The 14,195-nt window shown below is 39.0% G+C and overlaps 1 protein-coding gene and 2 pseudogenes across 1 annotated transcript; all 3 read right to left on the reverse strand.

Annotated features, from left to right (window-relative positions):
* On the reverse strand, positions 1-1,477 carry LOC147516984 (armadillo repeat-containing protein LFR pseudogene; annotated as a pseudogene).
* A 2,254-nt stretch (positions 1,478-3,731) lies between these two features.
* LOC147516985 (NEDD8-conjugating enzyme Ubc12-like) lies at positions 3,732-5,949 on the reverse strand. Its single transcript, XM_086589428.1, has 6 exons — positions 5,743-5,949; positions 5,419-5,536; positions 4,840-4,948; positions 4,553-4,631; positions 4,340-4,456; positions 3,732-4,091 (listed from the first exon to the last, which is right to left on the reverse strand). Exons 2-6 carry the CDS (start codon positions 5,525-5,527, stop codon positions 3,951-3,953), a joined length of 555 nt encoding a protein of 184 aa, XP_086445554.1. The 5' UTR covers positions 5,528-5,536; positions 5,743-5,949; the 3' UTR covers positions 3,732-3,950.
* A 4,431-nt stretch (positions 5,950-10,380) lies between these two features.
* Positions 10,381-11,029, reverse strand: LOC147516986 (putative serine/threonine-protein kinase WNK7 pseudogene; annotated as a pseudogene).
* Between the last annotated feature and the right edge of the window lie 3,166 nt (positions 11,030-14,195).

A 14,195-nucleotide genomic window follows, 5' to 3' on the forward strand; every position in this document is an offset into this window, starting at 1 on the left:
GACAATGCTCTAGAACAATCTAAATCAGACGCCTACACCCCAAATGCTATGAGTCGCACCCACTTTGCTGTTAGGTCTAGATGTCAATTCATATAAAATCCTAGCAAAGTTGTCTGAATATTTTCCATCGGAAAAGAGGATCTCTGCAAAGGCATTTTCAAAAGCTAGAAGAAGAGCTCTATTTTGTGGCTCTGAGACCAGGCTCTCCAGTATCATTGCTGCTTTCCTGCAGACTTCAGGTACAGGATGAGGAGCCTTAATCACTTTCAGAAGCCGGTCGACTGCCCATCGCTCACTTGCAAGCTTCAGCCTGCAATCCATACTGACTTCTGAAAGGTTATAAAGTGCTCCAACAGCTGCGGCTTGCGTATCTATTGCTGGTAGACTCAAGAGATCAACTAAGCGCTTATATATTTGTGGCGCAAAAGGCAATAGAAATGGTTCATTGTCAGGATTTATTATTAAGTGACCAAGCAATTCAGCAGCTGCACAGTGCCAGGCCTTGACAGAGGATCCTGGAATCCCCTGATAGCTTGGACTGCATGTTTCTCATTTAATTTGATATATGACGGCTTGGAAGAGCTGAAGATCCTGAGGTCCAGTAGTGGTGCTAAATTCACAATTGTCTCAAGAGCATTTGTTACAAGCTCCTCATCCTCAGTGGAATGATCTTCTATGCATTGGAACACGATTTCTAAGCAATGTCGATGCTGAGCCATAATAATCTCATTTTCCAGCATAAAAGAGAAGTTACGAATGATATTTGAAGCAACAACAGCACACTGCTGCTTTTCTGCTCGGCCTTTTTCGTCTAGATTAAACAAGACATCTTCATCGAACCACCATTTAGAGGGATGATGGTTTATTGAGTTTTTACGTCCTAAGCTCGCGGTACTAGATGCGGATGGTGCTAAGCCATGGTGAAGCTGCGCTTCATCCTGATCTAATGCCTCGTATTCACTTCCGAACCCAGAAACAACAGAGTTCGCACCTAACAATCTCACCCTAGGAGTTCTTTTAAGCTCGTTCGGAAGAGCTATGTCACGCCAATCATCTACAATTTGAAGAACTGCATCCAGCAAACCAGGTATTTTAGCAAGAGGGATAGCATCTCTTCTCACTTCTTCTTTCTCTTTGAAAGAAAGCAATGTGAGTGTGTTCAATGCCCATGTCAACTCACTTTTCAGTCCACTCTGAAGTGCACGCAAGAACGATTCTTTTGTTATTTTGATCAGATAAGGAGTTATGAATTTGAAGTGAAGGACCAAGTAACAGACTAGCTGGAGCTATTGCATCTGCTCCCGAACCAGAACCACCTGATGCATTATTCAGGTTACCACTTCCTATTGGACGTCCTCTTTTCCCTGGAGGTGCTGATGCTGACCCACTTCCTGCTCCACCTACCTTGCTCTGCTCCCTCTTCTGCATCTCTCTCTCTCTCTCTCCTGTTATCTGACAAATTTGTTAGTTAACCTGTATTGGTTATTTCTAGTTTTTGACATGTTGGATGTAACTCAAAGTATTGAATTCAGTACTGAAAATAGTATCATGCAATGCTTTCTTATTTGGTGCCACTGAAAAAGCAAAAAGTACAACTGAAGTATACAGATAATTCCAATCAAACACATGATTAATATGATACATATGCAACCAAATGGGTGCTACATTTCTCGTTCATATGCATTATTAACTACCTTCTTTCCTCGCGACATTGCTCTGGATTTCATCTGGTAACAATTTGTTTTTCAACTGTGTGTACTGCTCTAAACATGAAGAGGAGACTGCATCATAACTATGCTTCTCAATGTGAAGAAGTAACAATGCTTTGGCAACACCACCTTAAAGGCGAACTGCGGCATGTCAGGCTAAGCGAGCAAGCATGTGTCTTTATTACCATTGCCTTCTGATACAATCACAACATATTCAGAATGAACCAGAGAAGGATGATCCACACTCTACTGAATTCCTGATCTCACAACCCAAATTTTTGTTCGGGTATGAGAATAGGCCTTGTAGAAAATTGAAAACTGTTTCCTCCTTAACCCCATCAACTCCCATAGTTTATCACTGTTCTTGAAACACTTCTCTTTCCATCTAATTTTAAGGAACTTCAAAGACTGAAACGAGTATAAAGCTTCCTCCAAACTCAACTCATACTGTTGTGTATCTTCGTTGGCCGTGATGTCGATAATGGCACAACCAAAACACGCTCAGTTGAGTAGATCAACCTGCTCACTTTAAGAAGTTCAGCATGACCTGTGAGCAAGCCACACCTACCATCTTTAAAGATGAGGAAACCAGGGAGAGATTCTGACTCGTTGAAAAGTTGTTAAAATGAGGAAAGCTTTGGACACGATGAATAAACATAAGAAGACTTCCCGACCCAAAAAAAAAACAATGTATGTCAAAGAGGAACCCTCAATAATACAAATAAAAGTGGACAACTCATAACTCATTAGTGAACATATATCTAAAATCAATAGAAAGACGGATGGAGAAAAGAAGCAGATACTTATTGCTTCTCAAATAAAAATAACGCAACAGGAATTATGCTTCCAGAATGACCAGTGAAATACTCTAACATTCAGATCCTACATTGAAAAATTTCTCATTGACTAGAAAAGAAAATGTAATAGAACTTTCTTCAAAATCATTACTCGGTTCATATCTACTATATATTTCTCGTGAGATTGCTCTGGATTCCACCTAGCAATCATTAGTTCCTCAACAAAGTAATGCTCAAACAAGAACATGAGATTGAATCAAAAGCACTAATCCTGATGTGAAAAACCAACACTATTCCCCGTGAGAGAGAGAAAGAGAGTACCAGGAGGGAGGGAAATAGTCGTGGTAAGTTTGGACTTTGGAAAGAAAGAGAAAGAGCGAGTCATGAGAAAACCCTTCCTAAGAGTATATTTCGTATTTTGAAATTTCAGTGTTTAAGTTGAGTCCGCTTACGTACGTCCGCTTAAGAGCGGGACTATATAAACCAACACTATATATATATATATATATATATATATATATATATATTTTTTTTTAATTCTTTTCGATAATCCTACTTTCGATTAGCTTGAATCTGATTCCATGTATTAGTTGATTTATAATATGGATATGTGTTTAGAGAAAAAAAAAAATTGAAGGAAAAAAGACAAAAGAAAAAGAGGATCACTGTTAGAGCAAGTCCAATGGGGTGTGCTATATGGGTGGCTAAAAGCCATATAAACACTAAAAAGTCATTCCAATGGGACTGCTAGAAGGCTTCTAAATTTGGTTGGTGTGATAAACCTAACCAATTTTGTGGTCTTGTCTAGCAGCTACCATAATAAGTTTCAAAAGACGGATCCAAACACAAAAAATCAATTGGAATGAAATTCATATTTTGGTCTGCCATATTGTCGGACTAGGTAAAAACCCAAAAAATCCTGTGGCAAGGGTTTAGCAGCCCTCGATGGACTTGCTTAGCCTATTTTTATAGTACTACTGTTTATTCCAGACTATTTCTTCGGCAGAAGTTCGACATTGCCTCCCTTCCATGCTCTTATTTATATTTCCACCTAATACAAATTAAAATAAAGGTTTTTACAAAGCATTTTAATCTGGAAAGCACAGCTGTAAATGTTTTACAATATGCACACTAACGCTGAACTTCATGAGTTCTGAATTTGTTACCCACTTGGCTCCATGACCTCAGAAAATGGTGCAAATGGTGCAATATACTACACATGTCATTCACTGAACGGATCCTTGTTTGACATAAAAAGTCTTTCCAACCAATATCACAAATAAGTTTGAAGTTACACCAGTATACAAATACAGCTTTCTGCAATAAAATTTTCTGAAGAAATTCACAAGGCATATGAATGCAGAAAGAAACCCGAAAGTTGCTTGTCAACCACTTTTCCAGCATTTAGGGCCTTGAAACACAGGAAAATGGGAACCGACTGCTGCTAACATGTGCACCGGGTGAAGTGTGTCTGTCCTACATATCCACCACTCATTGCCCTTCTAACATTAGATTCAAACATCTTTGGGTTGTCCCTCAAGACTGCAGCTGCCTCATGATTAAGAGGATCCTCATAATTGGGTTCCTGCACAAATACAGAAATGACAGAGGTCAGATAGCACCACAAGCAACGGCTTTTTTAAGATTAAATGCTTCAAGTATTATACTACAAACACAAGCACAATAATTCCTGCATCTATTAAGATAAAAGGTTTTGTGTTGGTGGTTCGAGACCCAATAAAAAATAAGACCAGTGAATAGAAAGAATGTCTTCCATGATTCCAAGAATGAGAAATAAGTCCACCAAAAAACATCAATTGTGAACGTACGTACTGTGAAAAGGTGATGGAGTCCATAAACAATAGTGTTTATGTTGAGGACAGGTTTCCAGTCTTCACGTAGAATGTTGAGACAGACACTTCCTTCCAGGTCAATATTGGGATGGTACACCTGTAAGCTTGTACCAATAAGGATCAGCGTGCCAAATAAAAAATTTAAGATAAAATATTTAGGATCACTACCAAAACCCATCTCAACTGAAGATACCTTTGTCTTGCATTTCACTTTAGGTGCCTCATGAGGGTAGACGGGAGATACTTGGAAAGTAAACACAAACATACCACCACTGCAACAAGGAAAAAAGTTGCGTTAAAATTTTCCTTACGAGAAATGAGCAAAGCCTTGCAAGTTGCATTTGAAATCGTTTTACATACGTATACATCACATAAGAAAATCAGAACTACCATTTTGGAAGTTTTGTCATCTCAATTTCTACTGGTCATATATTGTATTAACAGTAAGTATACGTGTGGTGCCTCCAGAAGATCACTTACCGGTAATATCCTTCATCTGGCCGAATGGTGACTTCAAAGTTCATCAAGTCATCCTTGCCATTTGGGAAAGCTATGGTAGTTGTTTTTGGTAGGTTCAACTCGCTGATGTCTACAAGACGAAAAAAAGTAAAATATCACACCAAAAAAAAGAAAAAAGAAAAAAAATTCATGAAGCACTAAAAGTTATAGAAGTAAGCATTTGTTCATACGAGATCATATATAAGTCATGCATTTAGCAAATCTAGCAGTTTTCCTTGATCAATAAGGCTGAAAAACCCATATAAACGGATAAGACTGACATAGTGACTATAAACCACCTGGCACAGAAAAGTATTTTGTTCAACAATCTACCTTATTATCTAGTACTATTTAATCTTCAATCAGAATATACATTGGCAAGGTAGTTGATTGAGTAACCAGTAAATTAGTATGTGTGGGACTGCAATGAATCCCATGAGAAATGAGAAATAATGACTAATGAAACAATGGAAGATTTTAATTTTAACTATAGATGGTTGTTTCAGTAATAAGTAGAGCACCTCAATTATTATTTGATAACAGTAGATTGAAAGTAAAGACCTTTATGAAGGCGCAACTCCCCTGCACTTTGCTTCTTGACGGGTGCCCTCCCATTGGCGTTTTCAGCAATTTCTCTCTGCTTTTCCTTCACTTTAAAAAGTCTAATCATTTTCTCTTCCTAAACAACAACAACAACATATCAGTATCTAATTCAAAATCTAATCCCGATTTAGATCTCATTAGAATCGCACAATCTGATCGACTAAACATAAAAGAAATAAGATCTAAAAAAGTAACGTTTTTTTTTTTTCTTTTGTTCAGATTTACAATCATAATAAGAATACAATCATGGATAATATATATTATATATATAAAGATGTAGACCTGATTGAGGAAAAGCCGCAAAGAAGCAGAAGAAACGTCGAACCGACGGACGCACACAGCGGAAGAGAAGGGTGAAAAATAAACAGGGACTCAGCTTAGCTACTTGTGTCTGCGTTTATAAAGGGTCGGCCTTTTGTTTTTTTTTTGTTTTTGTTGCTCTCAATTATTATATTCGTCTTTTGTGTTAATCAATAATGTTGTTTTGATATGAGTTATCAATCCACGATGAATATATATATTTTTTATGCCAGAATTGTGTTTTACTTTTTCTATATTTACCGATGTGTCCTCCAAATAATTGGAAAGGGACATTGCCACTTCGGGTTTGTCTAACTTCCAATGTGGACATTGCCACTTCGGGAACAGACTAACATATTAAGGGCATTCTCAATGCAAATCACTATGAGGGAAAATATGAAGAGAAATTGAGAGTTTTCACTTTTGAATACTAAAAAATCATTGCTCAATACAAGGGTGACAAAATTGGTGACTTGTAATTAAGTCACAACGAGAGTAGCACTTGCTACTGAGATTTTCACTGGGTTGTGAGCTTCAGACGAAATGTTTTATTCCGTCTCGTGTGTTTTTTTTTTCCGGACGGAATGTCTGTCTTGTGTGTTTTTTCGATTTTTTTCTTAACTTCGGACAGGATGTTTCATTCCGTCCAGTGCATTTTTTCAATTTTTACATTCAGACGGAATCAAATATCCCGTCCGAGATTCAAACTCACCTTTGCATTAGACACCCTCACCTTGCTTTTCACCAAAACAGTAGCAAAGAGGGAAAATTGAGCCTACGTAGAGGTGAAAAACATTGACTTGTATTGGGAATGCTCTAAGGAATGAGTTATTCTCTACTCGGTGATCAAATGGTTGGGAAAGAAGAGAATAGGGAGCTCACAATTAAGAATTTAAGCGATTGCAAAGAAGGGAATTTCTCTCTTTTCTAATACTACATCTAAGCACCTCGCACCTTTGAATTGATATATATTTTTTTTAATGAAAGCCGTAAAAAATGCCCTGCGGACAAAATAAAATTTGAGCTATTGAAAGTTGAAACATAATCCAATCGTCTATTTGTACGTCCGAGATGTAACAACCAGGTGGAATGCACTTCTCATGCTCACTTCCATTGTACAATGATCAATAGCAATGATACAATTATAAACTGAGTGAAAATCTTAACTCTATCTTAAATAGTCTTATTGGTACACACACTAATAAATACGACATTGTTCTCAATATGGCTCAATTAGAATTGTCTTATCTTCAACAACAAATAGACTCCTATATCTAGCGTCCTGTTTAAAGCAACCACTTATAGCACCATGAGCAGGGCCGACCCTGAGCCTGTGTAGTCTAAGTCTTTGCATAGGACCCCCAAAAATAAAGAAAAAACAAGGGCCCATTCTGCTTACAAAAACCTATTATAGTGTTAAAAAACCAAAACCAATAGAAATCCATTACAAAAGCCCAATCCACCAAAAAAACAACAAAAAAGCCCATATTTAGAGAACTTGCATAGGGCCTATTGAAAGTTAGGGCCGGCTCTGACCATGAGCAACCAACTACTTAGGAGTGTTACTTTTCATAGTTAGCCTAATATTGGCACAAATTAATTTTTGACAAGATTAGATATGTTCAAATGTCTTGATATTTTGTGGATATATATATATATATATATATATATATATATATATATATATCCACAAAATATCAAGACATTTGAACATATCTAACCTTATCAAAAATTGTGTTTAAGTTCGATATTTATCTAACAGTCTACAATTTTAACACTGTTTTTAATAAAGCTAGACATATCTACTTGAGACGAATTTTTGTGGAGATTTTATCCATGGTAGGAAGATCTTCTCTACCAAAAATCAGCCCTTAGTTCATTGTGTAAGTTGTGGATGTCAAAATAAAGTGTCAACGTAGCCTGACCATATATATATTACAAAAACAACCAAACAATTCTACTTAGGCTAATAGGCTTATAGGCTTTGTGTTATGGACTTCTGCTAGTATATATGTGTGATGATTTTTCCTAATCAAGAAACACAAATATTTTGTTGATGATCAAAGAACAACTAGAAGTATTGAATCAAGAAGAAGAAGAGATTTAGAAGATGATGAGTTGAACCACGTTCTTTAATGGTTGCCTACGTATCCTGTGTATAGGAATCCAACTCAAAGCGTAGTTCAACTATTCTATTTATAAGAATAGATGAGATTTCCCAATTAGTGTTTAACTAGGAAACTGTCTCTTGTTAAGTATCACCTTGATGAATAGATGAGGTTTTCCAATTAGTGTTTAACTAGGAGACCGTCTCTTGTTAAGTCTCATCTTGACTCTTTTAGAAGCCCCATGTTTCCCAAGTCAAATAGGTCTCCTTTATTGATTTAAACAACAGAAAAACATGTTTAGGTTCGGAGTCGTAGTTAGAGCTCCGAGCCTAGTAGTTGAGCTCCGGATTTGGAGTTCATAGTTAGGAGTTGGTTATACGAACCTACAACTCCAACTAGTTTCAAAGCCCACGAACCTGCTCCGAACCTAGTAGTTGAGTTCCGGATTTGGAGTTCATAGTTAGGAGTTGGTTATACGAACCTACAACTCTAACTAGTTCCAAAGTCCACGAACCTCTTCTTTTTGTCTCACTTCCGAATCTAAGAAGTGTCTCACTTTCGAACCTAGGAAGTAAGAGGATTTGGACTTGAAGTGTGTTCTGGTACTTTCTACCCACACCAAGACCATATCCGAGCCTTATGAAGATGCTACCACGTGTTACATATCTATTTGCTAAAATATGCACACACAGATGCCCCCCTTTTTTATTCATGGGTTGAGAATCAAACCCTTAAGGAAAAAGGCCGGGTAAAAATGTACACAACATCTTATGCCTCGATTTTCTTTGTGGAATGTATCGGCAAAATTTCGCATTACTTTAGTGCAAGGAACTGTAAATTTGGACCTGCCATGACCATGCCCCGAACCTTGTATATTAGGCCGAACCTGGTGAAAACCGGTCCTACCATGCCTTGTAATGATCCGGAGGTTCGGGCACATTCATATTATATAACCCGGAAGTGTAATTTTATTTATTTTTTTTTTTTTTTTTTTTTTTCTTTAGGTCCGGACATGGACCCCTGAACTTGGGCTCACATCCCATAAGCCCATAACTGGAACTGTAACTTTAGTAGGGGATCGAGTGCATTGTGGCAGCATCTAAGACAGGAAATCCCACAATACGCGTACCACTGTCACATTTGGAAGGCAGGAACATCAAGGGTCCTAATGATTCCATTGTCTCCATTTGGAAGGCAATATTTAATGTGATTCAGTGTTGTATATATGAAGACACCATTATCATCCCAGGCACCACTCTTCACACGAATTGTCTCATGAAGGGTGCAACGGTGCACAAGTTTCTTGCTGGCAATGATGATAGCGTGTTTACTGAGTAATGCAACACTCTCCATGTCATTTGACCAAACCACATACTTGACAAAAGGAGTCCAAGATCACCAAGAACAAGTCTGCTGGAGATCAAATATCACCACTCTATCTTCTTGATCTACAAAGTAAATTACCGGTTCCGATAGAATATTGCATCGGCAAAGAATTGGAAGGACATTCTTCTTCACAATTTCATTCTTAAGGTTCTTGACCAACACTTGGTTGTTGCTCTTATCAAGCACCGCAAACCTATTCCGAAGCAACAAAATGGCGTAACCCCCAACTCCTCTTTGTGCTTCTAGCATGCTATCACCCCTACCAAATATCTATCTTTTGGTACAATATAAAGTTCATGAGACCCACCATCGACATCCCAACAAACCAAGTTGGCATTTTCCGTAGAGGTCAGAAGACGAGTTCTAGGACCTTGGTTTAAGCTTGTGGAACCAGGTCGTCGAATTGGGATCACTTGAGTTTCCTTCGAGTTGAGAACTCATACAAACGCCAGAAAACGATCCTTTACATAGTACATGGAATCACCACTCCACGGAGAAAGCAGGGCGTCTCTCTCTAACTTGAAGACAATCATACCAGCATCCACGCATCTAGGGGAGGACTCGACCACTGTGATTGCTTGGCCCTTTCCGACGACGAAGTCGCCACAACTTCGGGCAAACCGATGTATTGCATTTCGCCTTTTCAACCATTTTTCACGGTCGTTAGTAACAAGTGGCGCCGATTGTCAACCTTTACAACAAAGTGCAGGCCAATTCTACCTAGTCTTTTTCGATTCCCTTTCTGCTGAACCAACATTGTCCGAAACCAAACTACATGCAATTGTAACCATTTTTATTGCATATTTAAACTGAAAGGCAACTGAAGCAACCGTAAAGGCATTACATACTCCAGTTCCCCACTATTACATCTTTTGCTCCCTTTAAGAGTAAGACAAGCCTCCAGTATAGCTCATGATAACATTGGGAATGAGTCCAGACACTGATGTCACTGGAGGGAGCTCGCACCTGATATGACAAAGCCGTGACCGCAACACATTTACAGTAGTGATGATCTCTTGTACATCTCCGCATTAGCTCGGACCATCAAATCCATGTAGATAATCACAACTTGCGTTCATCAAAATCATGTAAGAAGCCAAGCAAATCAAAACACAACACCAGATGGTCAAGCTGCTCCACTATCTTGCATAACCTTCTCTTCATACACTTCGGGCGTGATATATGCAGGTGTTCCGACAAAAGTATGTTTATGTTCATTGGCCTGTTCCATAACAACAGCCAATCCTAGATCGCCAATTTTGACTTCTCCATGATTACCATTAATAAAGATATTATCACACTTGATATCCCTATGCATAATTGGTGGGCTATGACTATGAAGATACTTCAACCCCAATAAAATCTGTATTGCCCATGACTTCACGGCTTTCAGATTAAACCTTTTGTGTTTCTTTCCATACTGTCTCAAACTACCAGATGTAAACAACTCCGTGAGGATATTTATAGTCTTGTTCTCGTCATCTACCCAAGAATTGTAAAACTTGATTATATTATTGTGTTTCAATGACTTCAAGAGACGTACCTCATTATGAAGCCTCTCTAAATCTTAAAGAACACAAAAACTTGATCGATCTTAACTTGACTCCAAGCAACTTCAATTCCATTAACTTCATCAAAACCCTTGTAAACTATCTTGGAAGCTTTGCACCAAGAACTTCTTTGAAACGGAGGTATCGACGAGTGGGATCAGTTTCCACAACGTCAGGATCGGGTGGCTCTGAAACATCACAACATTCTTCTTCACACAAACTCATTCTTCTTCTTCTTCTTCTTCTCTCAAATTAACTTTCTTGCAATGACTCAACCGTAGTGGTCTCAAACGCCCCATCACCAGTACCCTAATAGCTTGTTGCAAACTACTCATCCGGAATTGAGTCATCAGTATATGTGAAGCCCACTACTTATCCGGAATTGAGTCATCCGGAATTGAGTCATCCGGAAGAGAGAATAAAGGAGAATCTTTATACTAGTTGAAGCCTTCCTTGAATTCGTTTCCCTGCTGAACTCCTTTTCTCTTTCTATTTGTATAACTCCTTTTAGTCATGAACACTATATAAACCCCCTGTGAGCCTCCATTACCACCTCATCTCCACCATTGATAATATCTTTAGAAGCAAACACAGTAAATTTGAGTTTGGTTGCTTAGCAGACTGCCAGACACAAGGTGTTGAACCTGTTCTTTCTTTGATTGATAGAGAGATCGATTCCAAAGTGTGATAAGGTTTGTGTAGAAGAACTTGAAGTTTTGGGTGTCAAGGTGTCTAACAGCCACGTTTTTCTTTCTAAAGTTGCACAGGCAATTCCGGCTTTGCTACCACCAATTCCAGTTCCGAATATATTCTTTTGACCGCGCACTCTTATTCAACTTTCAATGTCTCACCCATCAGCTTCGGGTCCTTTAAATAGCAAGGCGGTTTGGATTGATCTTGGACAATGCCGTTTTAGGTTCAATTGCTATAGCAGTTCCAGGTTATAAAGCAATTACCGATGTTTCTCTATCGACCGCGCAGAAAACTAAAATCCCCACTTTTGACTAGAATATTATCCCATTCGGTGATATTTCAGATTTGGAAAAGATCCGTAACACATTTGCAATTCCAAAAGAAATCAAAATTGAATATCCATGGACTGCCGACCTTGGAACCGATGAAAATCCCTTGATATTCCTTGGATCACGAAAAGCTGGATCACGACTCCCCTTCGCTTTATTTATGGCGGATGCCCTTGAGTACTTCAAGTCTCGATCAACGAGTAATGCCTTGGTTTGTTAGCAATGTCACATACATGCGCATATTGGGACGAAAGCACAATATATTGGTGACTTCAAGGAGTGATATCATACTTCTATAAACCGATGATACTAAATAATGGAGATCGCACTCTTTACGCTAAACCGGGAGTTGAACGCGTCATATTATCTGAAGGTAAAACAACGATGACTACCGGGCGAATATGCTATCTGGCGAATCGGTGGTGAGTGAGGTGATGTCACCTTTGATAATAATCGAAAGAGGATCCGGTCCGGCTTTTCTTTGTCAAAGGAGAGAGTGGATGTGGGACCCCCCTCTCTAACTACTATGGAACGAGATGCTTTGTGATAGCCCTTATTGCACTCCCAAACTCGAAAGCAAACTGCGTCCATAGTTCCGACCATTATTAATCTCGAGTATCGACTATGTCACCAATGGAGTTGCAAGCTTTGGAGCCCGGAGTTGGGTATATGGGTGAGAACCCCGAAACTGCTACAACCGTTACCCAAGGGAGGCCTTTATGGCAAAGAAGGTCCTTGGTCTTATTTCCAAGTCAAATTCTATCATAAAAAGGGAGCTCCGAAAGCAAATCAAATAAACCTCCTCCCGAGGTTGTCGGGTTTCTTGGGCGTGAGTAAGCGAAGGTGAGTAAGGCTATAATAAAAAAAACATACCGAACGAGGAATGGGCAAGCTTCCAACGCTATCATTCTCGATGAAGATGAAAATCCCATTAGAACTGAAAGTCTAGAGTCGCGGTCAATCCTCGGGAATCAAGAGTACGATTGAAACACCGAACCTTCAACTTTCTGTATGATACAAATAAGTCAAATGTTGAAGTGGGTGGTGACACTATGGGGTAGATAGTAATGTCGAAGTTCCCTTTTACGATATTGAAAATGTGGACTTCATGCAATCCGACCGAATTGATAATGAACCTCGAAAATGTGGAACAAACCTACTCTACCCGATTATTGTATCGACAATAACCGTGTTCCATCCATTGAGTCGAATAAAAGGAAATCTCCTTCTCCAATTTCCCAAGATGAGGACATTCGCTTAAGGAAAAGACTAAATCGACATCTTTGAACTCTAAACTTACTCCAAACCCATTTGTTCCAGTTCGAGAGTGCTTGGATTACGGAGAGAATCCCTTGATTCTTGACCAAGATACGCTTAAAGGACCATGGAGTTGCTTTGGGATTGGTTGAATCTATGAGGCTTCCCAAAGAGAAAGCAAAACATAAAAGAGTACTTCGGGCTGGAGCAGAATGTGTCGACATATGTTGAAGGTAACCATTTTGTACTTCAATTCCTTACATCGTTTCCAGTTGTCATTTTGTTTATATACACTAGCTCCTCGATACATAAATTGTAATTCTTAAGCACTGCAGGCTAGCATGGATCGTCCACAACTTATGCTCATTAAAGAATCGGGGATGAAGTGGATAAATTCACAAGAGAGAAAGGTGACTTGATGAAAGCAACTCCTCATATCCAACCAAAAGATTAAAAGATTAGAAGGTGATTATGATATAAGCAAGAGGAAGAATGAAAGACTAGCCGATGAGATTGAGCAGGTCAGAGCCGTTCAGAGAGATCTTAGAAAGACCAGAGAGAAGAACAAGAATCTTGAAAGAGACCTTGAATTCACCAAACTTGAGCATCAAGAAGTTCTTAAAGTAAAAAACAACTTAGTCGAACGAGCTTCCCACTTTGACGGCTGTCGTGAGGCATGGCAAGCTGATCGAAACCGTTTGAATGGCGAGTTTGCAACGTTGAAGAATCAGAAGATGTATTATGAGGATAAAGCCACGGCTTTACAAAAAGAACTGGACCCTTTAAAATCCGAGCTAACCGAAGTTAACAAAAGTGCCGCGTTAATGAGACTAGAGTTGATAGGCTCTCAGTTGATAAATAGGGAGTTGGGAGAATCACTAAGCAAAGCTAACGCAGAGCTTGAGCTACTGAGAGATCAACTTGTATCTCCTTCCAATTCCTTGCTTGCCCCAGTTCCGATTCGCGAAGTTCCTGAAAGGAGCGTAAAGGAGGTGAACGAATTCTACACCGAGCTAGTTGATGTGGTCAGTTTTGAAGCATACAAGAATGGTATCTCCACCGCTTGTCGCGTGCTTGACATTCTTGAACCAGAGTACGACAAGCGATATGGT

Source organism: Coptis chinensis, chromosome 2 (genome assembly GCF_015680905.1).
Source record: "Coptis chinensis isolate HL-2020 chromosome 2, ASM1568090v1, whole genome shotgun sequence".
Taxonomy (NCBI): domain Eukaryota; kingdom Viridiplantae; phylum Streptophyta; class Magnoliopsida; order Ranunculales; family Ranunculaceae; genus Coptis; species Coptis chinensis.

Coding starts and splice junctions, on each gene's coding strand:
- LOC147516985 (XM_086589428.1), bottom strand. CDS start 5,527: ATGATTAGACTTTTTAAAGTGAAGGAAAAGCAGAGAGAAATTGCTGAA. Junction 4,632..4,839: donor CCAGATGAAGGATATTACCG/GTAAGTGATCTT, acceptor TCCTTGTTGCAG/TGGTGGTATGTTTGTGTTTA. Junction 4,457..4,552: donor AAGTGAAATGCAAGACAAAG/GTATCTTCAGTT, acceptor ACAAGCTTACAG/GTGTACCATCCCAATATTGA.